Here is an 18224-nt window from a genome sequence, read left to right on the forward strand (position 1 = left end):
TTTTCTCAGCCTTCCCGCCATTCTGACCTTTTGGCAAATCCAGCTTCCTCTATAGTCCATGCCTCCATCACCTGGCCCGCAGCTGAGTGACACAAGGTTAAGTCAGATCGGACCATTACTCTGCTTAAAACGTCCAGGGACTTTTTCTTCCCCTAGATGTTTGCGTGGTCTCTCCCTCCTTTTTATTGCAATGTCACCTTACCTGAGAGATCTGCTCTGATACCCCGTAGAAGAGAGCCCTTTGTACCCTATTACTAGGGCTCTGGTTTGCTGGGGGGAAAAACACCCTTTGCCAGTATCTATATAGATTTTTTTATACCTGTGTTAACTGAAATTGGACTTGGCTTGTTCTGGATTTCAGGCTTATGGCAGCCTCCTAAAGAGTAACTTCTCATCTCCTATGGTTACCTGTTTTTGACAGAAAGTTTATGACACATGTATCTTCTGTCTTTCGTGCACTAGGTGGGAGACACTTTGATTTTGGTCTACAATGTATATAGCACACACTGTTCTTTCTAAAATTCAGGAGGCTTAAAGGTAAGAAATGATGGGCTTGTATTAATTATCCCTGTTTTACCGATGAGGCAGGCAGTAGTTGAACTCAGGTACTATGTAGCCTCTGATTGTAACTCATCACACCATAAGCCAGAGAGGTTTAAATGACATAAAGGTGACATTGTTTTGCCATTACCAGACCCTATACTTAATGTAGATATGTTTAAGAAAAAAGTAAACTGGCAGAAACAACACAGTATTTATTTTATACAGATGAACTGGGCATCTAGTGAAGTAAGCTATAAAAATTCCAAACAATTATCTCCAAAGGAAATCCTTTGTTTACATGGTTTTACATATTAATTACTCTGGAAAGTTTCTGAACTCTGTTTAGTAGCAGATCTCCTTTCTTGATAGTTTCTTGGTACTGCCAGTTCTTGCTATCAGGTCTATAAATAAATTCAAGAAAAAAAATGAATTATTTACTAGTCGCGTTACTCTGTAACAATAGTTGACCAACTTTTAAAAGAAGGCGCTTAAGAATGTCCCCAAGAGAAATATCCTAAGTGAAATAAGCCAGTAAGAGAAAGACAAGTACCATATGATTTCACTCACATGTGGAATCTATGAACAAACTGAACTAACAAGCAAAACAGAGACAAACTGACAGCTCAGTGGGGAGAGGGTGTTTGGGGAGAGGTGGAGAGGACTGAGCAAACAAGAAAAACAACTCATGGACATGGACAGCAGTGTGGGGACTGCACGGGAAGGGGGGGGATAAACGGTGTTGGAAATAAAATAAAGGGAAAAATTAATAAAATAAGAATAATGTCCCTTATTAGGGGGAGTATTACAAGTGATACACAAACTGAAACGTACCTGTTGGTTTCCACTATCTCATTCACTTTGTCTATTTTGCAGTGTAGTCTTCCAGCAGCAATAAATCTGGAGAGTTCCCTATTGAGAGAAAAGCCTTTAGCATCCGCCTTATAGAGGAATCTTAGAAAAGTAGAAAGTGGACTCAATACATGATTCAGTTGTCCTACAAGGAAACATTTATTTCCCATCAGTCCTTAGCCACTGAATATGTAGTAGTTGAGATCATCTCCGGGGTATAACTAGGATTATCCCCAAAGAGTAAGTCATCTCAGAATAAACATGACCCCAGAGGTTCACACTCAGATGGTGTGTAGGTGTCAAAGAACGAAACCATCCAGAACAAGTCCTCAGAGCCGCAGAAGTGCTGAGATAGACACTGAGTTAGGGAAACAGGAAAACAACGGTTTACTGGGGGCTCTTCCTCAACTGCCCACTTTCCTCAACAAAATGGTTAAGGAGCAGGCAACTCGCAGGGTCTTCAAAGTCCTGAAGAGCAGGAAGGGAAAGAAGACGCTACAACAAATCACCAGGAACGCAAAGCCGATGGTTAATCTGCTGTACATCTGAGTTTCTCTATCCAGTCAGGACCCAAACCTCTTAATTAAGACAGCCACTTAAACACCAGCAGCAGCAGTGAAACTCCCCAAAGACAGTCCCCCATCACTATATGACATGGGGAAAAAGTAAATGCTTAGTGATATACAAGAGCTATATGAACACAGCTCTATCATGCTACTAATGAGAATAAACAGAAAGGTGACTCCTTTAAAATAAAAATCTATTTGTATTAGAATTGTGGTAAATTTAGAGATTCCTATAGTGTGTCATCCTAATCAAGAAAAATCAGATCTCAAATAGAAATTATGTACCAGATGATCTTCCCAGATACTAAAACATCCTGATCCAAGCACATCAACATCAACGGAAAAGGGGCTAAATCTTCAGAATCAGATTTCTAACAAACGTGCCTCTGTGAATGGATGGGGGAAGGCTGGCTTAATCCATAAATGGTGCTGAGGGAGCTAAGAAACCACACAGAAAAATGGATCAACTTTATTATACAAAGAGAATTTCTACATAGGAAATACCAAGACCAAGTTAAAAACTAAAGACAGTGTGAATAAAAGATACTTGCAGTATAAATTAGAAAATACTACAAATCAGACAAATGACTCATTAAAACATGAGCAAAGGATATACATAAAAAGACAGACTTCACTCATTAAAACTGCAAGTTAAAGCTACAATGAAATGCCACTGGACCAGGTGGAACAAAGTCTAATGCACTGTAGAGGAAGGTCAGCGGCAAACACCATGCCTTGGACTTCCAATTAGATGGTGTGTAGAGTGTGCTACTTTGATTTATGCTTTAAAAGAAATGATCAACATCACAACTCGTTGGTACTGGTCAGTCACTGGTGAAAGATGCACTATGCCTTGAATTAAGTGATGCTACTGAGATTTTACATTAGAGGTTATCCTAAACTAGCAAAAACGGTAACATGTTTGTATAGCATGCTTTATTTCTACAATTCAATCAAAATACATTTGATCCAATTGCTACAATGTCCATCCCTTCATTCAATTGCTAGTTTTTGAGTTATGTAACTGAGTGGTTTAGGTAAAATCTAAAAATTAAACAAGATCAGCAGTGTTCCTAAACTCACTTATATTCATGTGCCAGGAAAATAGTTGCACCTCTAAACCACAGCTGCCAAAACCATTTGTAACTCTTATTCTGGGACTGAAGTACCCAGAAAAAATTACACAATCAAGTTTAATCATCGCCAGCTCTCTTAGTCCTACCCAAAGCTACAGAACAGGGAAGAAAACCCCTAAAGAAGAATCTTGATGTCCTGATTTAGGAACAAGATACCAGGCAGCCAGATGCAGAGAAAGACACTGGATTTGACTACAAGCAAACTGACTCAAGAATGCCCTCTGTTGAGCACAGACCTACTGTTCAGCTCTTAGAGCCCCATTGCTGACACCCAAGCTGACAATTCGGAAGCTCCTTTCCACCCCATTATCATCAGGCCAGCTTAGGCAGGGGTAAATGGAGACCTAGGAGAGACTCCAGCTCCTTAGTACGGCACCGAGTACCTTGCTTTAGATCCAACCTGGTACCCTCTAGGCTTACCTCAGTGGACTTCCCTGTACATCCCACCACACTCTCCATCCAGTACAACTAGGCCACTTGTTTTTCAAACACATCCCCAAATTTATGTGCTATTTTCTTCCACCTGTAAAGCCCTTTTGATCTATCACTTCCTATAAAAATTCTAAATATGCAATGACATCCAGATTGGCCCACAAGAAGCCATCTGTGGATGTGTCCATTTCTCAGGCACTTGGATAAAATATTGACTCCAGTTACGCTCATTCTGAACTCTGAGTGCCTAGAGTAATCTGGGCACAGCTTCCTTTCTGATTACAACAAAGTTTAATTCCTAACGCCCTAACTTGGCACTGAAGTCCATTCCCTGCTTTAGATCCAAACTACCTTTTTCTCATCTCCCTATGTGCTAATCAAACATATCCCAAGATCACTCATCTCCCCCCAGCCTCTGCTTTGCTCCAAGCTCTCAGCATGGTGCCTCATGCACAGATGTCTAGTAACGATGAACTGAGTATTGACTGAATAAAAAGAACCTCTAGAATAAATATGCATCTCAAGTTTCAAACAAAAAACCTACCAACAAAATTGTGGAACACAGCCCATGGACATGATTTCTAACCTTCAACGTGTCAACATAAGGAGTGTTGACTCAACTAATGGCCCCTTCCCTTTTCCAACAGTATCTGACTGAGCTTAAGGAAGTATAAATTGAAGATTGATGTAAATTACTGTTCAAACTTACTAAATCAGCCCATTTAAAAAAAAGGATTTCACCTAAAATAAGCTTTTCAGGAGGGGAAAAAAGAACCCATGAAAACCCAGACTTGAGCAGGTACCATAAATGTAAAACACAGCCTTTCTAGGTAACAATAATTAGAGCCGAGTGGTACAAATTCTGTCTCTAGAGCTGGTCTTAGAAAATGAAGGAAAAAACAAAACAATTCAAATACCACCTTCCTTGTATATACCACCTACCTTGAAATGTGCCACCTGCCTTGACTTCAAATGTCACTGTAATGACTTAAAGAACACTGCAGCGTATCTAATTGGCACTGTCCTGCTTCAGAGGTCATGCTAAATCTGAGCCTCACTTTGCCCACAATTAGTGACAGCTTTACCCTCCACATCGCAGTTAGGAAACTGAGGATGAGACAGAACCTAACCAAGGCCTTGCAGCTCTTTAGTGGCAGACTTAGAATGAGAAGACGGCCAACCTCCTTTTTCATGCACTTGCTCACTTCTTCTACTGATTCATGAAAACCATTCATAATGACCACCCCCCATCCTAGTAACCAACTCTTGTGGTTACCAGACAAATCTCACAGACTAGTTAATTCAGAAACGAAACAACAAAACCAACCTAGGGATACCAGCCTTCTTTGGTAAGATCATTTTTAAAACAGAAAAATTGCTATCACTGCCTTTTTCTTTGAAGGAAGAGGGTATTTCTGGTGATGGCTCCCATAGGAGTGTGGGTTACACTGAACATCTGTGCATTTCACTGAATGCACTTATGACCTCAAAACAAACCCATAAACAAATACTGACATACATGCTAAAGTGTTCAGGGATAAAATGGAGTCTGAAACTTACTCAAGTAGTTAAAAAATAAAATGAACAGATACGTGATCAAGCAAACATAACAAAATGTTAATTAGAGAATCAAGGTTATATGGGAATTCACTGTGGAATTCTTCAGAATTTTCGGCATGTTTGAAATTTTTCATAAAATATCAGGAAAAACACTACTAAAAAGAAAATGGTCTTATACAAGTGAAATGCAGCTTCACTTAAAACAACTATATAAACACCACTTTTTTTTCAGTGGGCAACTGAAAACTACATCATGAACATTTAAAAGACAGCACAGCCCAGCTGGGTGTGGCTCAGCGGTTGAGCATTGACCTAGGATCCAGGCGATCTGGGTTCGATTCCCAGTCAGGGCACATGCCCCAGCTGCAGGCTTGATCCCTAGTCGGGGGTGTGCAGGAGGCAACCAATCAATGACTCTCTTATCATTGATGTTTCTATCTCTCTCTCTCTCTCTCTCTCTCTCCCCTTTCCTCTATCTGAAATCAATAAAGATATATTTTTTAAAAAAAAAATAAAAAATAAAAGCACATTCTGAATGTCTACTTCTCATTCATTCCACTACCCTCATCCAAGCCACCGTAACATCTCCATGAGCTACCGAACAGCCCAACTTGTCTCCCCAAAGCACAAAATTACATCATTCCCACGCTTAAAATTCTCCAGTGGCTCCCCATAGCACTGACACTGAAACCCAAGCTCCCTACCATGGCCTGTGCCAGGCCCTACACAAACTCTCCAACAGCCACCCCTCTCCTCCCATCACCACTATGGCTGCAGCAACACACATCTTTCTATTCCATTTTATTATCTCTGTAGACTCATTTCTATCTGAAATTACCTTATATATTTACTTGCTTACTTGCCATCTCTCCTCTACAACTAGAATAAAAATGCACAGCGATCTAAAACAATGTGAATCGTACTGTTATGGTTTAGTATTTGAGGAATCATTCATTCAAGGGCTACAAGCACATTTAACAACCAATTTGACCAGAATTGCAGCAGCAACCTAAAAACTGGAAGGCGTTATCGGAGGAAATATGACCTAATGTGAACTATAAGAGAGAGTGCTAAGCATCATTCCGGTCATGGCAGTGTGGTCCAGAAAGGAGCTGAAGACCACTCTGGTAACAGCAACATCACTCACCCTCTCTACAACTCTGTTCACAGAAGGGGCACATCATGAAGGCAGAGATGACAGATACAACTGTTTTGATAATCTTAAGAAAAATTCTTAGGTTTTTTTTTAATAATTGAGGGAAGCAACATAAACGGAGAAAATGTACAAATTCACACATCAAAAAGTAACTTTAAAAAATAAGTTAACATGATGTTATTTAAACTTACTGATCAATGAATTCCACGCCAACACCAAAGGCTTCTGCCATATAGCCGAGGGTTAATGACCTATATGATTCCAGCAGCTGGCTGTATGCGTGAATTCTCATCTCTCTCACGTAGTACCGATAATGAGGAGCAAACAGCCAGTCCTTTTTCATTTCCTGTTCCACAATAGCTGCAATAAACAACGGGACAAATTACGAGACTCTCCCTTTCAGATAAACTGCAGGACATGTTTATCACACGATAAGAATTAATAGCCTTAATCTATAAAGAGCTCTTATAAGTCAATAAGAAAAAGATTAATTGAACAGTAAAATGTAATAGGATATTAATGAGCAACTCACACAAGTACAAATTATTTTACAGAATAAATACTACCTATCAATGCTCTAAACAGTGAAGATCGGGCAGTAAACCAAAACACAAGATCCCTGCTGCCACAGAAACTACATTTTCAAACAGCAGAGAGGTGAACAAATAACAAGCACTCTCCGAGACTACTAAGTTCTGTGAAGGAAAACACAGTGACATGAGGAGTGTGACTAGGAGGCCTCCCCTGGACTGAGGTAGACAGGGAAGACCTTTGAGGAGCCGGCCAAGCAGAGCGCAGGAGATACAGAGCAGTGTAAAGGACAGAAAGGTCCCGAGGCAGGAAGAGCCTGGCTAAGCTCAAGAACACCACGGGGGACAGATTCAAGATGTAACAGGGAGACAGTGACAGGGATGTGGAAGGTGAGAGGAAAGAATCAAGAATATACTTGTGTTTCTGGATTGAACAAGATTAAAACTCCTGGAGAAGCAGGCTTTGTTTTCTTTTTGGAGGTGGGTTTGGGGTGGAAGGAGGGGGATTGGCAGTGTTCAAGAGGATTCACCTATCAGACAGCAGGTGAAGACATCAAGGAAACGGTTACACATCAGTCTGGTGCTCAATGGAAAGTCTGAGGCTGGAAACAGGAATTTGGGAATGATTACCATCCAGATGTATGTGATGACAGAATGAAGACAGAGAAAGGGCAATGGCCACGTCTAGGGCGGGCAGCACTGAAAGGTCTGACAAAGGATGAGGCTCTAAAGTCGTGGCAAGAAGCAAATAGTCAACATGGAGATCAATGGCCCTAAACATGAGATGACGCTCATTCTCACTAATGAAAGAAATATATGAGCGTGGCCGCTGTGGCCTCAGTGGTTGCAGCATCAGCCTCGTGCACCTGGGTTGCAGGCTCGTGCGGGAGACAACCAGTCGATGTCTCTCTCTAACATCGATGCTTCTCCCTGCCCCCCCTCCCCTTACACTCTCTAAAAATCAGTGGGAAAATATCCGAGGATTAACAAAAAAAGAAAAGAAAAACATAAATATCGCTGTTATACACCTTAAATAGATAGTGTTATGTCAATTATATGTCAATAAAACTGGAAAAAATATGGCAAAAAAAAGCTCCAGAACAGGATGGGGGAAAACTATTTCCCAACATCAAATACCTTCGTCTATCTTTTATGTGCCATTTAAAAGAAGACTTAAAAAGTTCAATGAGAAAACTATCCTTGGTGCAAAAAACAAAAAAAAAAGCATAAAACATCAATGAAATTACTTTTCTCAAAGTGGCTAAAGGCATGGGGGGAGGACAGACTCAAGTGACACTGAAGTGAGAGAAGCAGAGACTGTGTCAATGTAAACTGGCACAATGTATCTGGAGAGCAACAATGATCACCATAACATGTATTTACCCTTTGCAAAATTCATTTTTTTGAAGTTTTTCTTAAGAAAATAACAAGCCAAAGTAGAAAAGATGCATTGGACATGAGTGTTCAAGACAAGGTTGCTCATAACAGGGAAAAATTGGACATACTTTTTTATCAGTAGAGGGTAACGTATGGCACACCTAATATAATGTAGTAGGAGGTCCTTAAAACAAACGGGAGCTACAAGAAACGCCACCTGTACTATCTGCCACTACACACATACTCAGTGCCTGTTAAATGAGAGCCACTTAAAAATACTTACTGACTCAATGACCACCTATTGTATAGTGACATGAAAAGATAAACACATTAAATTGTGGAGAAACAAAAAGCTACTTAGAAAGCAGCATGTAAAATACATTCACATATTTAAAGGTGTTTCTGTATCTCCAGATACTATTGCCCCTGAAGGACACACTTGAAACCTGCTAGCGGCAGTTCTCTAGAGAAAGGACCCGGGCAACTGAAGGTTAGAGTAGAGAAGGTCGTCGTCTTCTATACATGACACTGTTTGAAGTTTTTCCACGTGTACATAGAACCTTGGGGGGTTTTGTGTTGTTTTGTTCTTTAAAGTACACATAAATGGTCTGGAAGAGTATGTAACAAAATCTTAAAATGATTATCTCTGGGAGAATGTTGTGTGTGAGTAAACATGTATATGGATTTGGGGATAGGATGGGATACAATACCTCTCGCTTTCTCAGTTTATTTTTAATTTTTTTAAATAATCAGGTATTACCTAAAAAAGGTGCTATTTCCTTTTTCATATGAAATATTTTAAAGCACAGTCTCTGAATATATGGAGAAGCAGTCTTACAAAACCAAATAAACCCTAGTGTCTCACTATGGGAAAAACAATAAATAATGCAAATAGATGACTCGGTCATGTAAAAGTAATTTAACTATCCTGTCTTCTTCATTTAAAATATCTGGGAAATGTATAAATTGGTAAAAATAAAAAGTTTCATCTGAAAGTGTTGAAATGAAAGGTTGCTCACAGTGATGGGAAGAAGTGGAAGGAGGTTAATGTCCTACCCATTTAGAAGTTTCCAAAAGCCATCAATTTCATTATACTAGGATAACATCTCCCCCTTTCTATGGAATAATTATTATTATTATATTATCAGAGGAAGAGAGAGAGAAAAACAGTGATATGTTATCCCACTTATTCATGCATTCATTGGTGGTCTCTTGTATGTGCCGACTGGAGTTCGAGCCCATAACCTTGGCGTGTCATGACAACACTCTAACCAACTGAGCTAGCCGGCCAGGTCTCTCTTAAATTACTTTAACTAATGCAATAGACATTTACACAGAGCACTCAGTAACATACCAGCCTGTGCCAGGGTCACTACAAATATAAAAAACATAATAACTCCCAATAACTCTAGTTAGCAGAGGAGACAAACTCTAAAAAAAAAAAAAAATCACAAAATATGCTACGTTTTAAAAATGAGGCATTTAAGCACATGAAAAAATGCTCAAAATCATTTGTCATCAGAGAAATGCAAATCACAATCATAAGATATGACTTCACGCCTACTAAGATGCCTTTAATTAAAAAGCTACAATAATAAGTATTAGATGTGGGGAAATCCGAATTCTCACACATTGCTGGAGGGAACGTAAAATAGTGTAGTTGCTTTGGAAAAGTTTGGCAGTTCCTCAAAACATTAAAGAGTTATCACATAACCCAGTAATTCCACTGCCAGGTGTATTCCCAGGAGAAACAAAAACATGTTCACACAAAAACTTGTACACAAATGTTCATTATAATATATTTCTAATAGCCAAAAACTGGAGATAATAAAAATGTCCATCAACTAATGAATAAACAAAATGCGGTACAACCATTCAATGGAATATCACTCAGCCATAAAACTAAATGAAGCACTGATGTGATACGTGCTACAACATAGATGGCCCACGAAAGCACTGTACTAGGTGAAAGAAGCCAGGCACAAAGGCCGTACATGAAATGTCCAGAATAAGCAAATCCAGAGATAGAAAGGTTAGTGGTTGCCAGGGGGTAGGGGAGGAATGGGAAGTCACTGCTAATGCAGACAGATTTCCTTTTGGGGTGACGGAGATGTTCTGGAATTGGTAGTAATTGTTGCATAACCTTGTCCACATACTAAAACCAATGAGTTATACTTTAAAATGGTAAATTTTAGGGTATGCAATTTATATCTCAATAAGAAGTGCAGAGAAAGTATTTGTTCTGACTGAAGAGAGAAAAGCTCCACATTTGGGCAGAGTAATGACCAGGAGATCCAGAAGCATGAGGCAGGTAGAAGAGCAATTCTGCAATATAACCTCGTAGGCAAACGCATCTGTGCATGCACAAGAAGGCCGAGCAAGTACTTCAGCATGCCTTTAGAACTCTGTTCCCACATTACATGAGGTAAAAAGTATGAATTCTCATAAAGCAGCCTAACATTTATGCAGCAAGAGAGCACTCCATAAACACATTTGGAGTGCGTCCCACCCCAATTGTGTGAATGCTACTAACCATTTAACCAAACACTTTCTGAAATGTGCAGCATTAACAAGAAAAGTATGTCAATGGCAAGTTAAGTTTTAGGAAAAATATTTGGGAAGGACCCCTGGATTGACTTGATGCAAGTTAATTCTTTTATCATCTTAGCAATTTGTGCTCATCAATAGGAAACCAAATGGCCTGGCTGGGAAGGAGGGGGGACAAGAGGAAAAACAAGCACATTTATATAGGTAGGATCACTGTAAACTAGCTTTGGAGGAATACCACAAGTATTTTCAACAGATTATTTTCTCAGCCTACAGCCCTTGGGAATGATCTGCAAATCAGCACAAAGATTTAGCTATTGCATAAAGAATAACCCATTGCTGAATTCAAGACTCAATTTCCCATTAGGAAATTCAGGATTCCCCCCACCTTTCCCTATAAAACTCAGTATTTAGAATCATTTGCTCACTTTGCCCTACACTCCCTTAGGACTCAACCGGGGGTCCAGCCAACTTCCTCAGCAAAGGGCCAGACACTAAATTCTTGGAGCCATGAGAACCACTGGGTCTCTGTCACACATTCTTTTCTTCTTTTAATAACCCGTTAACAATGAAAGCATTATCTTACCTCCTGAGCCGTATAAAAACAGGCCAGTCTGCTAACCCCCCCTAAATAAAAATGGGCAAAAGCCATACTGATCAAAGACCTACAGCTATTTGCACACTATTTTTCTCATACATGTGAAAAGTCATCTTAGGTTCTCTGACAACAGGATCAGAATTAAGATGAAGACATATAACCAAAATGAGCCACTCTATCCCTACCTAATGACTGGAAGAAAACTGAGTAGCGGCATTCATAGAGTGAAAACAGATACTGCCGAACTGCTGGAAGGCTGTGCAACACTTCAAGAATCTCTGCTCCTTTAATAACCTAAGAATTAAAAAAAAACACTATGCTTTAGTGATTTTTGTATATTTAAGTTAGAAAAGCACAAAATCATCTTTAAACATGAATGTTAAAGATTCAGGCATTACCTTTTCCCTGAGATCTGGTCTTTCTAAGGCAATCATGCTGACATAGACAGTGTAAGTCACAAAGGTTTTATAATCCATGAGCTCATAGGACGTAAATGTTGAAACAGTGTCAAGGAAGAGTTCAGCTGCCTGTTTGAAATCACGAATAGCCACACAATAAAGACCTTGATACACTTTTAGGCGGTTTCTCCTGTCCCAGTCTCCTCCTTCCTCTATTAAGCTATAAAATAAAAATCAGTAAGGTCACAATCTAGAAACAGACAATACCACTTTTTGTAAGTTTTGTGTTATTTTCAAAGAGAAAACTTTTAACAACTTGAACCAAAAGAACATTTAAAGAAAATATTTTACTAAATATACCAATTATTTGACCAAATGTAGTAATTAGAGTAAGAAGAAAATAGACAAATTTCTTACATTAATTTCTTGTTTTTAGCATCATAATTTAGAGGGAATATATCCCCACTGCTAACAAGTACCTTTTGGCCTTTTCTGTGTTTCGAGTGATAAGATCATTGTCCATATAAAACAAGCCAATCCTAAGGAGATAGAACACAATATCCAGGCGGTGACCTAGTGCCACGGTTTTGTCGTATGTCTTTCGAAAGGCTGTCAGAGCACCCTCCTGTCAAGAGAACAAAGGCAACAGGTGAGAAAAGATTAAAAGTTTCAAAAGCTATCAGCTGTCTGGGATTTTCTTAACAATGGAGGGGGGGTGGAGTGTTGGGTGGTATAGGTAGGAATAGAGAGAAAACAAGATGGCCATGAACTGATAATTGTTGAAGCTGGGTGATAATTGCACAGGGGTTCATTATACTATATCCTCCACTTGTATAAAGTACAAAAAAATACATCGGCTATGTCCAAGCATATCTAGAAGACAATATAGGAAAAACTTTCATAATTTATTCACAATTGTTTCTATATTTTTTTCCACATATCCAGTACTTTTCTCTTTTAACAGTTATACTACTTTAAAATTACTGTAAGTTATCATTCATATCACTTAAAGGGTAAATTTTATCTTAGTCACTATTAGAATACAACTGGGTATTTAAATGCACAATTCTACCTCAAAGCATTGTGTAACTTACTGTGTAATAAAATGTTTCCACTGCTTTAAAACATGAACATGGATAAAATCATGTATTTATACTTGGTACTTTCTAGTATGTCATCTCACTTTGTTTTATATAATTACTAGTTATGCTCATAAATTATAAAAGGGAAGCAATGGGCACACCCAGCACTCAGATCTTGGTTTCTATCCCCCACTAAAAGAAACCAGGGATCCCAGGAAAAACAGATGATTCTGTGTTTGAAGAGAAAAAATAACAGGTGAACCTGTGGCATCTTGCTCTATGACTAGTGAGATGGTGTCAAAAGGACAAAGAAGCCTTCTTGAAGAGGCTTCCATGTAACAAATTGAGCACCATAAAGAATAACTATAATCAGTGGTAACACGGTCAATAATAAAAATCCATTAAGTCCATTATTTAGTAATTATAAATTTAAAAAAACAGAGTAGCCCTGGCCAGTGTGCTCGGTGGTTAGAGCATCGGCCTGCGCACCAAAGGGTCAAGGGTTTGATTCCCAGTCAAGGACATGTAACTGGGAAGTGTGCGAGAAGCAATCAACCAATAAGCAACCAGTTGATGTGTCTCTCTCACATTGATGTTTCTCTCTCTCCCTCTCCCTCCTGCTACTCTCTTGGAAAAGCAATGGAAAAAATATCCTCAGGTGAAGAATAACAACAACAAAAAGAAAGAGAACACAGGAGGGGCTCTAACTCAACTGATTAGAGCGTCCACCCGATATGCCAAGGTTGTGGGTTCGATCCCCAGTCAGGGCACATATAAGAATCAACCAATGAATGCTTAAATAAGTGGAACAACAAAAATCGATGTTTCTCTCTCTCTAAAAAACAAACAAAACAATAAAGTTGTTCTTTTTAGAATGCTACTTGAAAAACATACATATTAGAACATCACCAATTTATAACCCCCCTGATATTGATTCAAGCATGTTCTTGTTGAAATTCAAGGCCTGAGTCAAAAGTATTAAGTTTCTCACTCAGGTGCCAGGCAAGGACACAATGCGACTCAGGGCAATGTCCCAGCCCTGGCTCACTGAGACACACACTATGCTCCCACTGGTTGGGATGGTGTCTGCAGGGCCTGAAACTCGCCACTTTCCAAAATGGCCAAGCCATGGGATAAGGCCGTCAACAGATCCAGATGCGCCACAACTTTGAGGACGTTGGGCACCCTACAGATGCTAGAGAATTGTCCAAAACATGTATCATTGGGGAGCTGCACCCAGATGACAGATCAAAGATAACCAAGCCTTCAGAAATTCTTACTACTATGGTTGACTCTAATCTTAGCTGGTGAACCCACTGGGTGATCCCATCCATCTCAACACTGGAGTGGCCCTGATGTATTGCCTCCACACGGGTGGAAGACTAAACACATTCTCAGAAGCCAATGAAAGAAAGGACTGCTTTGAATTGGGAAGAAAGAAGCCAGTGCTAACTGCTTCGACTAACAGACAACTGCACCTGAAAGTAGTTTTAACACCTGTTTCCCTTTACGCCTACATTAGAAACAAACCAAACCAAAAAGTTCTGTTCTCTCTACTCTTGAACTTTTGCAGTGTGCCTTTTTATCCAACTTTATTTCAATGTTCCATGACTACATAATTTACTTACTGTAAGCATGACCTTTTAAAAATGTATCTGGCTTTTCAAAAAAAAAGTTTCTCATTCCTATGTAATAATGAATGTATCCTCTTTAAAACCAAACCACAGACACAACCTCAAAAACACACAAACCATTAGCTTTTTAAAAAAATATTTTGCATTTTCCAAATTTTTACCATGACCAAATCTTAAATGTATAATCAGAAGAAGAAACCTTGTTTTAAATTTAATATTGAAGCACTTTGTGCCAGGTGCTAGGCTAAGCGCTTACCTCTACCTTTAACCTCCTAAGTAGGAGCTATCATTATTCCTATTTTACTAATGATGACACTGAGGGGCCAGTAAATCATAACTGCTGAAATGGGAAACAGAACCTCTCTGATCCAAGAGCCCACAATGTTTTATCATTTTATATTAACACCATGTCATCTAAATACTTAAAATTAAGGATATTCAAAGCCCATCCTCTTAACCACTATTACACAACTACTAAATTTTTTAAAAATGTAAAGATCCAATACTGTTGGGTATCCCTGTCACTCACTGATAGTGCAGTATAAATTAGGTTGGGTGCCTTGTGGAAAAAATGGCCATATGTATTAAGATAAAAATTGTTCCTTGTCGCAGCAATTTCATTTCACAGAATTTACCCTACAGAAATATTAGCATACATACACAAGCATGTTTTTACAGCAGCAGCTAGTAACAGCAAAAACAGGTGAAAACAACATCCATGTCCATCAATAGCTAGTAAACAACAGCATAGCCATGCAATGGACTATTAGCTAGCAGTTAACCAGAATGAGCAAGATTTATGTACATGAACATGGGAAGACGACTCAGAAGTAATGCTGAATGAGAAGAGTAAACAAGACAGTAAGAATACACCATTTATTTTCTTAAAATGTAAACACAATACTACCTAATCACTACAGGTATATACACATGCCTGTAAATGAACAATAAAAACTAAGAAAGGTTATCTTTGAGCAGGTATGAAATAAAGACCAACTACAGCTTTAACATTAACTTCGTTTTAATGTCTTAAAAGGACACTATTACTTGTGTAAATAATTATTTTTTAAAAATGTTTTTAGTGATTTCAATGAGACGAAGAAAGGAGAGAAACATCAACCATGAGAGAGAATTATGGATCCGCTGCCTCCTGCACGCCCCCTACTGGGGATCCAGCCTTCAACCCAGGAATGTGCCCTGCCTGGAGCCGAACCTCCTGGTTCACGGGTCAACGTTCAACCACTGAGCACACCCGCAGGGCATAAATAATTATTTTTAAAAAGCACCAGAACCAATGCTTCCCAACCGAGATATGTGAGAAAAGTGAACTACTGAGAATGATCCCAATTTTGTAAAAGCACTTAAAAAAAAAAACCAAGAACCTCTGCTTGTTCACTCATGTTTTTATTGGAAGAGAGATGAGGAAGAATACACACACCTGGCTGCTGTTTGTGGCGCAGGTGATCCATCGGGTGTGGCAACAGGACTAACTTTTTCTTTATTCACTGTTATACTGATTCCCTAGTTCAGGGGAGCGCAATACCTTAACACCCTTTTAAAAAGGAAGCTGATTTCAAAATACATTATTCACCTACAACAGCGCCCGTCCTAGACTACAGAGAGAGGAAGTCATCTCTGCTCACCTTGTCGCCTATCCGGCACAGGTACTCCGCCTTTGTCATCATTGCGTCGCGGATCTCGCTCTCTCCGAGGTTCTTCTCTGCATCTTCCAGCTCCTCATCCAAACGTTTCAGCTCTTCTTCGTTTGCCTTCTTCATCTTATTGAGCAACTCCACGTCCATCTGCCAGTCAAGGGATTTGCACAAGGCTTCGTAGTAAGGAGCCATGTCTAAAAGCCAAAAAAGAGGGACGTGACTTACGAGTGGGGCACCCCTCGTACCAGGGTCAGTCTCCTCCCCACGACCGGGAAGGAGCCGGGCCGCGCTCCTAAAGGGCGGGGGCAAAACGCAAACGCTTGCTGCTGGCAGGTCGGCATCAGGGCCAATGCCGGCGCCGCGGGCCCCTGCTAGGGCTGCGCGGAGGGCAAGCCTCGGCTTCCTCCCCGCGGCTGGGGTTCCACGCCCAGTCTCCAAGCAAGGGGAAGGGTAAGCGTGTCCATGCACACACAGAGCCACGAGTCCAAGGACACACAGGCGAGGGCCAGCGACGCTCCGAGGGACGGCAGGAACCGACCCCAAACCTCCCCTTCACACGGAGGGCCTAACCCCCACAGGACGAGCCCCGGCGCAGGACCCCTCGCCAATGGCAGTGAGCCACGAGCCCGTGTCCGGCGCCGGGCGCGGAGCTCAACACCCCAGCACCTCCCCGCCGGCCGCTCGCGGAGGGACGGGCCCGGCGCGGGCAGACCCCGCCGAGAGCAAGGCTGGAAGTCCCCACAGGCACCAAGGCCCTGAGGGTCTGAGAAGCCAGGCCCGGTCTGGAGGACCCGTGGGCGGGGCGTCCCGGGGTCCCGAGCCCCGTCGGGAAAGGCCCCGGAGCGCCGGCCGCCCAGGCCTAGGCCGCTGACGGGGCTGGCGCGGGCCTCACTGTTGTCGCGGACGGCCGCCATCAGCTCGTCGCGCACGGCCGCGTCCCCGCGGTGCTCGGGCAGGCTGAGCAGGAAGCGGAGCTGCGCGATGCGCAGGTCGGGGTTCTTGGGCAGACCCTCCTCCTCCAGGTTCTCCAGCGGCATCTCGGCGGCAGCGGCGGCCCCGGGCGGACGGCGACTCAGCGAAGGACCACGGCGGGGGCGGGGGCCGGGGCGGACGCGGAAGCAGAGGAGGAGTCGGCGAGTGCGCCCGGCCGCCGCCAGCCCGGCTTCCGGCCCGGCGTCCGCTTCCCCCCAGCAGCGCCCCCTGCTGGGCGCCTCCAGCAACGCCTCGCCCGGCCCGCGCCCGGGCGCCAGGCGGCCCTTGGCTGTCACTTCTGTCTCCACGCGGGAGTCCCCGCGGAGGTGGGGCCCAGCTCCCAAGTTCCATGCTGTGCACCTCTTCCGCCCTCCCTCTTTAGCTATTTTACTTTCCATCTCGTTTGTAATTGACAGGAGCTGACAATCTTTTGAAGATTTTGAAAATATAACAATAACAACAAAAATAAAAATAACTACCACAATTTATGGAGCCCTTCCTTAGCCTTTGGCCTTTTTATGTGCATCTTCTCATCTTCATCCTCTCAATACTATCAGCACCACTTGTAGATAAGAAAACTGAGGCCCAGAGAGGTTAGGGAACAGGATCAACCGAGCTTGGTAGCAGCTGTGTGGAAATGTCTGGGGAAAAAGCCTCGGTAGCTCTAAACTCATGATCCTCCCGCTGTGCTAGGAGAACGGCACCCAGAATTCCAGCCTCGATATGACAGCATGATCATGTAGTTTATGCATAATTTAAATCACCGCAGGCCTGCATTTCCAGCCTCCTTTTGTGCATGTGGCTGCAGCGGCTCAGCGCTGGTAGTGGTTACGTGAAATTCCGTCTAGTGGGTTTGCCACAGTTTACTCTGGCTCCTGCCTCCTTCCTTGCACCTTAGGTTGGCCAGGGCTGTGGTTTTCCTGATACTGACACTGAGATAAACACTGGTGGATGCATAAGTCATTCTACAGTTTGCATTTTCTCCTTAGCAGGATTAATAGGCCAAAGGGAGAAACGTTTTGCGATTTTTGGATATTTAATATCAAATGATTTTCCAGAAGTTTGAACCAGTTTACACAGCCAATGAATATATCTGGGGCTGCCACATTCTCACCAGCAGTAGACATTACCACGTTTTTAATATCATACCTGTTTTGGTTAAAATAAAATAAGCATTCTGAAGGCAATT

General features: G+C 41.6%; 1 protein-coding gene across 1 annotated transcript; it reads right to left on the bottom strand.

The window, feature by feature from the left end:
- Positions 1–735: 735 nt before the first annotated feature.
- On the bottom strand, positions 736–17115 carry PSMD6 (proteasome 26S subunit, non-ATPase 6). The gene is made up of 8 exons (XM_016223105.2): positions 16956–17115; positions 16052–16257; positions 12172–12317; positions 11693–11912; positions 11480–11588; positions 6434–6602; positions 1375–1452; positions 736–944 (listed from the first exon to the last, which is right to left on the bottom strand). Exons 1-8 carry the CDS (start codon positions 17098–17100, stop codon positions 848–850), a joined length of 1170 nt encoding a protein of 389 aa, XP_016078591.2. The 5' UTR covers positions 17101–17115; the 3' UTR covers positions 736–847.
- Positions 17116–18224: the final 1109 nt, after the last annotated feature.

This window comes from Miniopterus natalensis, chromosome 15, assembly GCF_054644295.1.
Source record: "Miniopterus natalensis isolate mMinNat1 chromosome 15, mMinNat1.hap1, whole genome shotgun sequence".
Lineage (NCBI taxonomy): Eukaryota > Metazoa > Chordata > Mammalia > Chiroptera > Miniopteridae > Miniopterus > Miniopterus natalensis.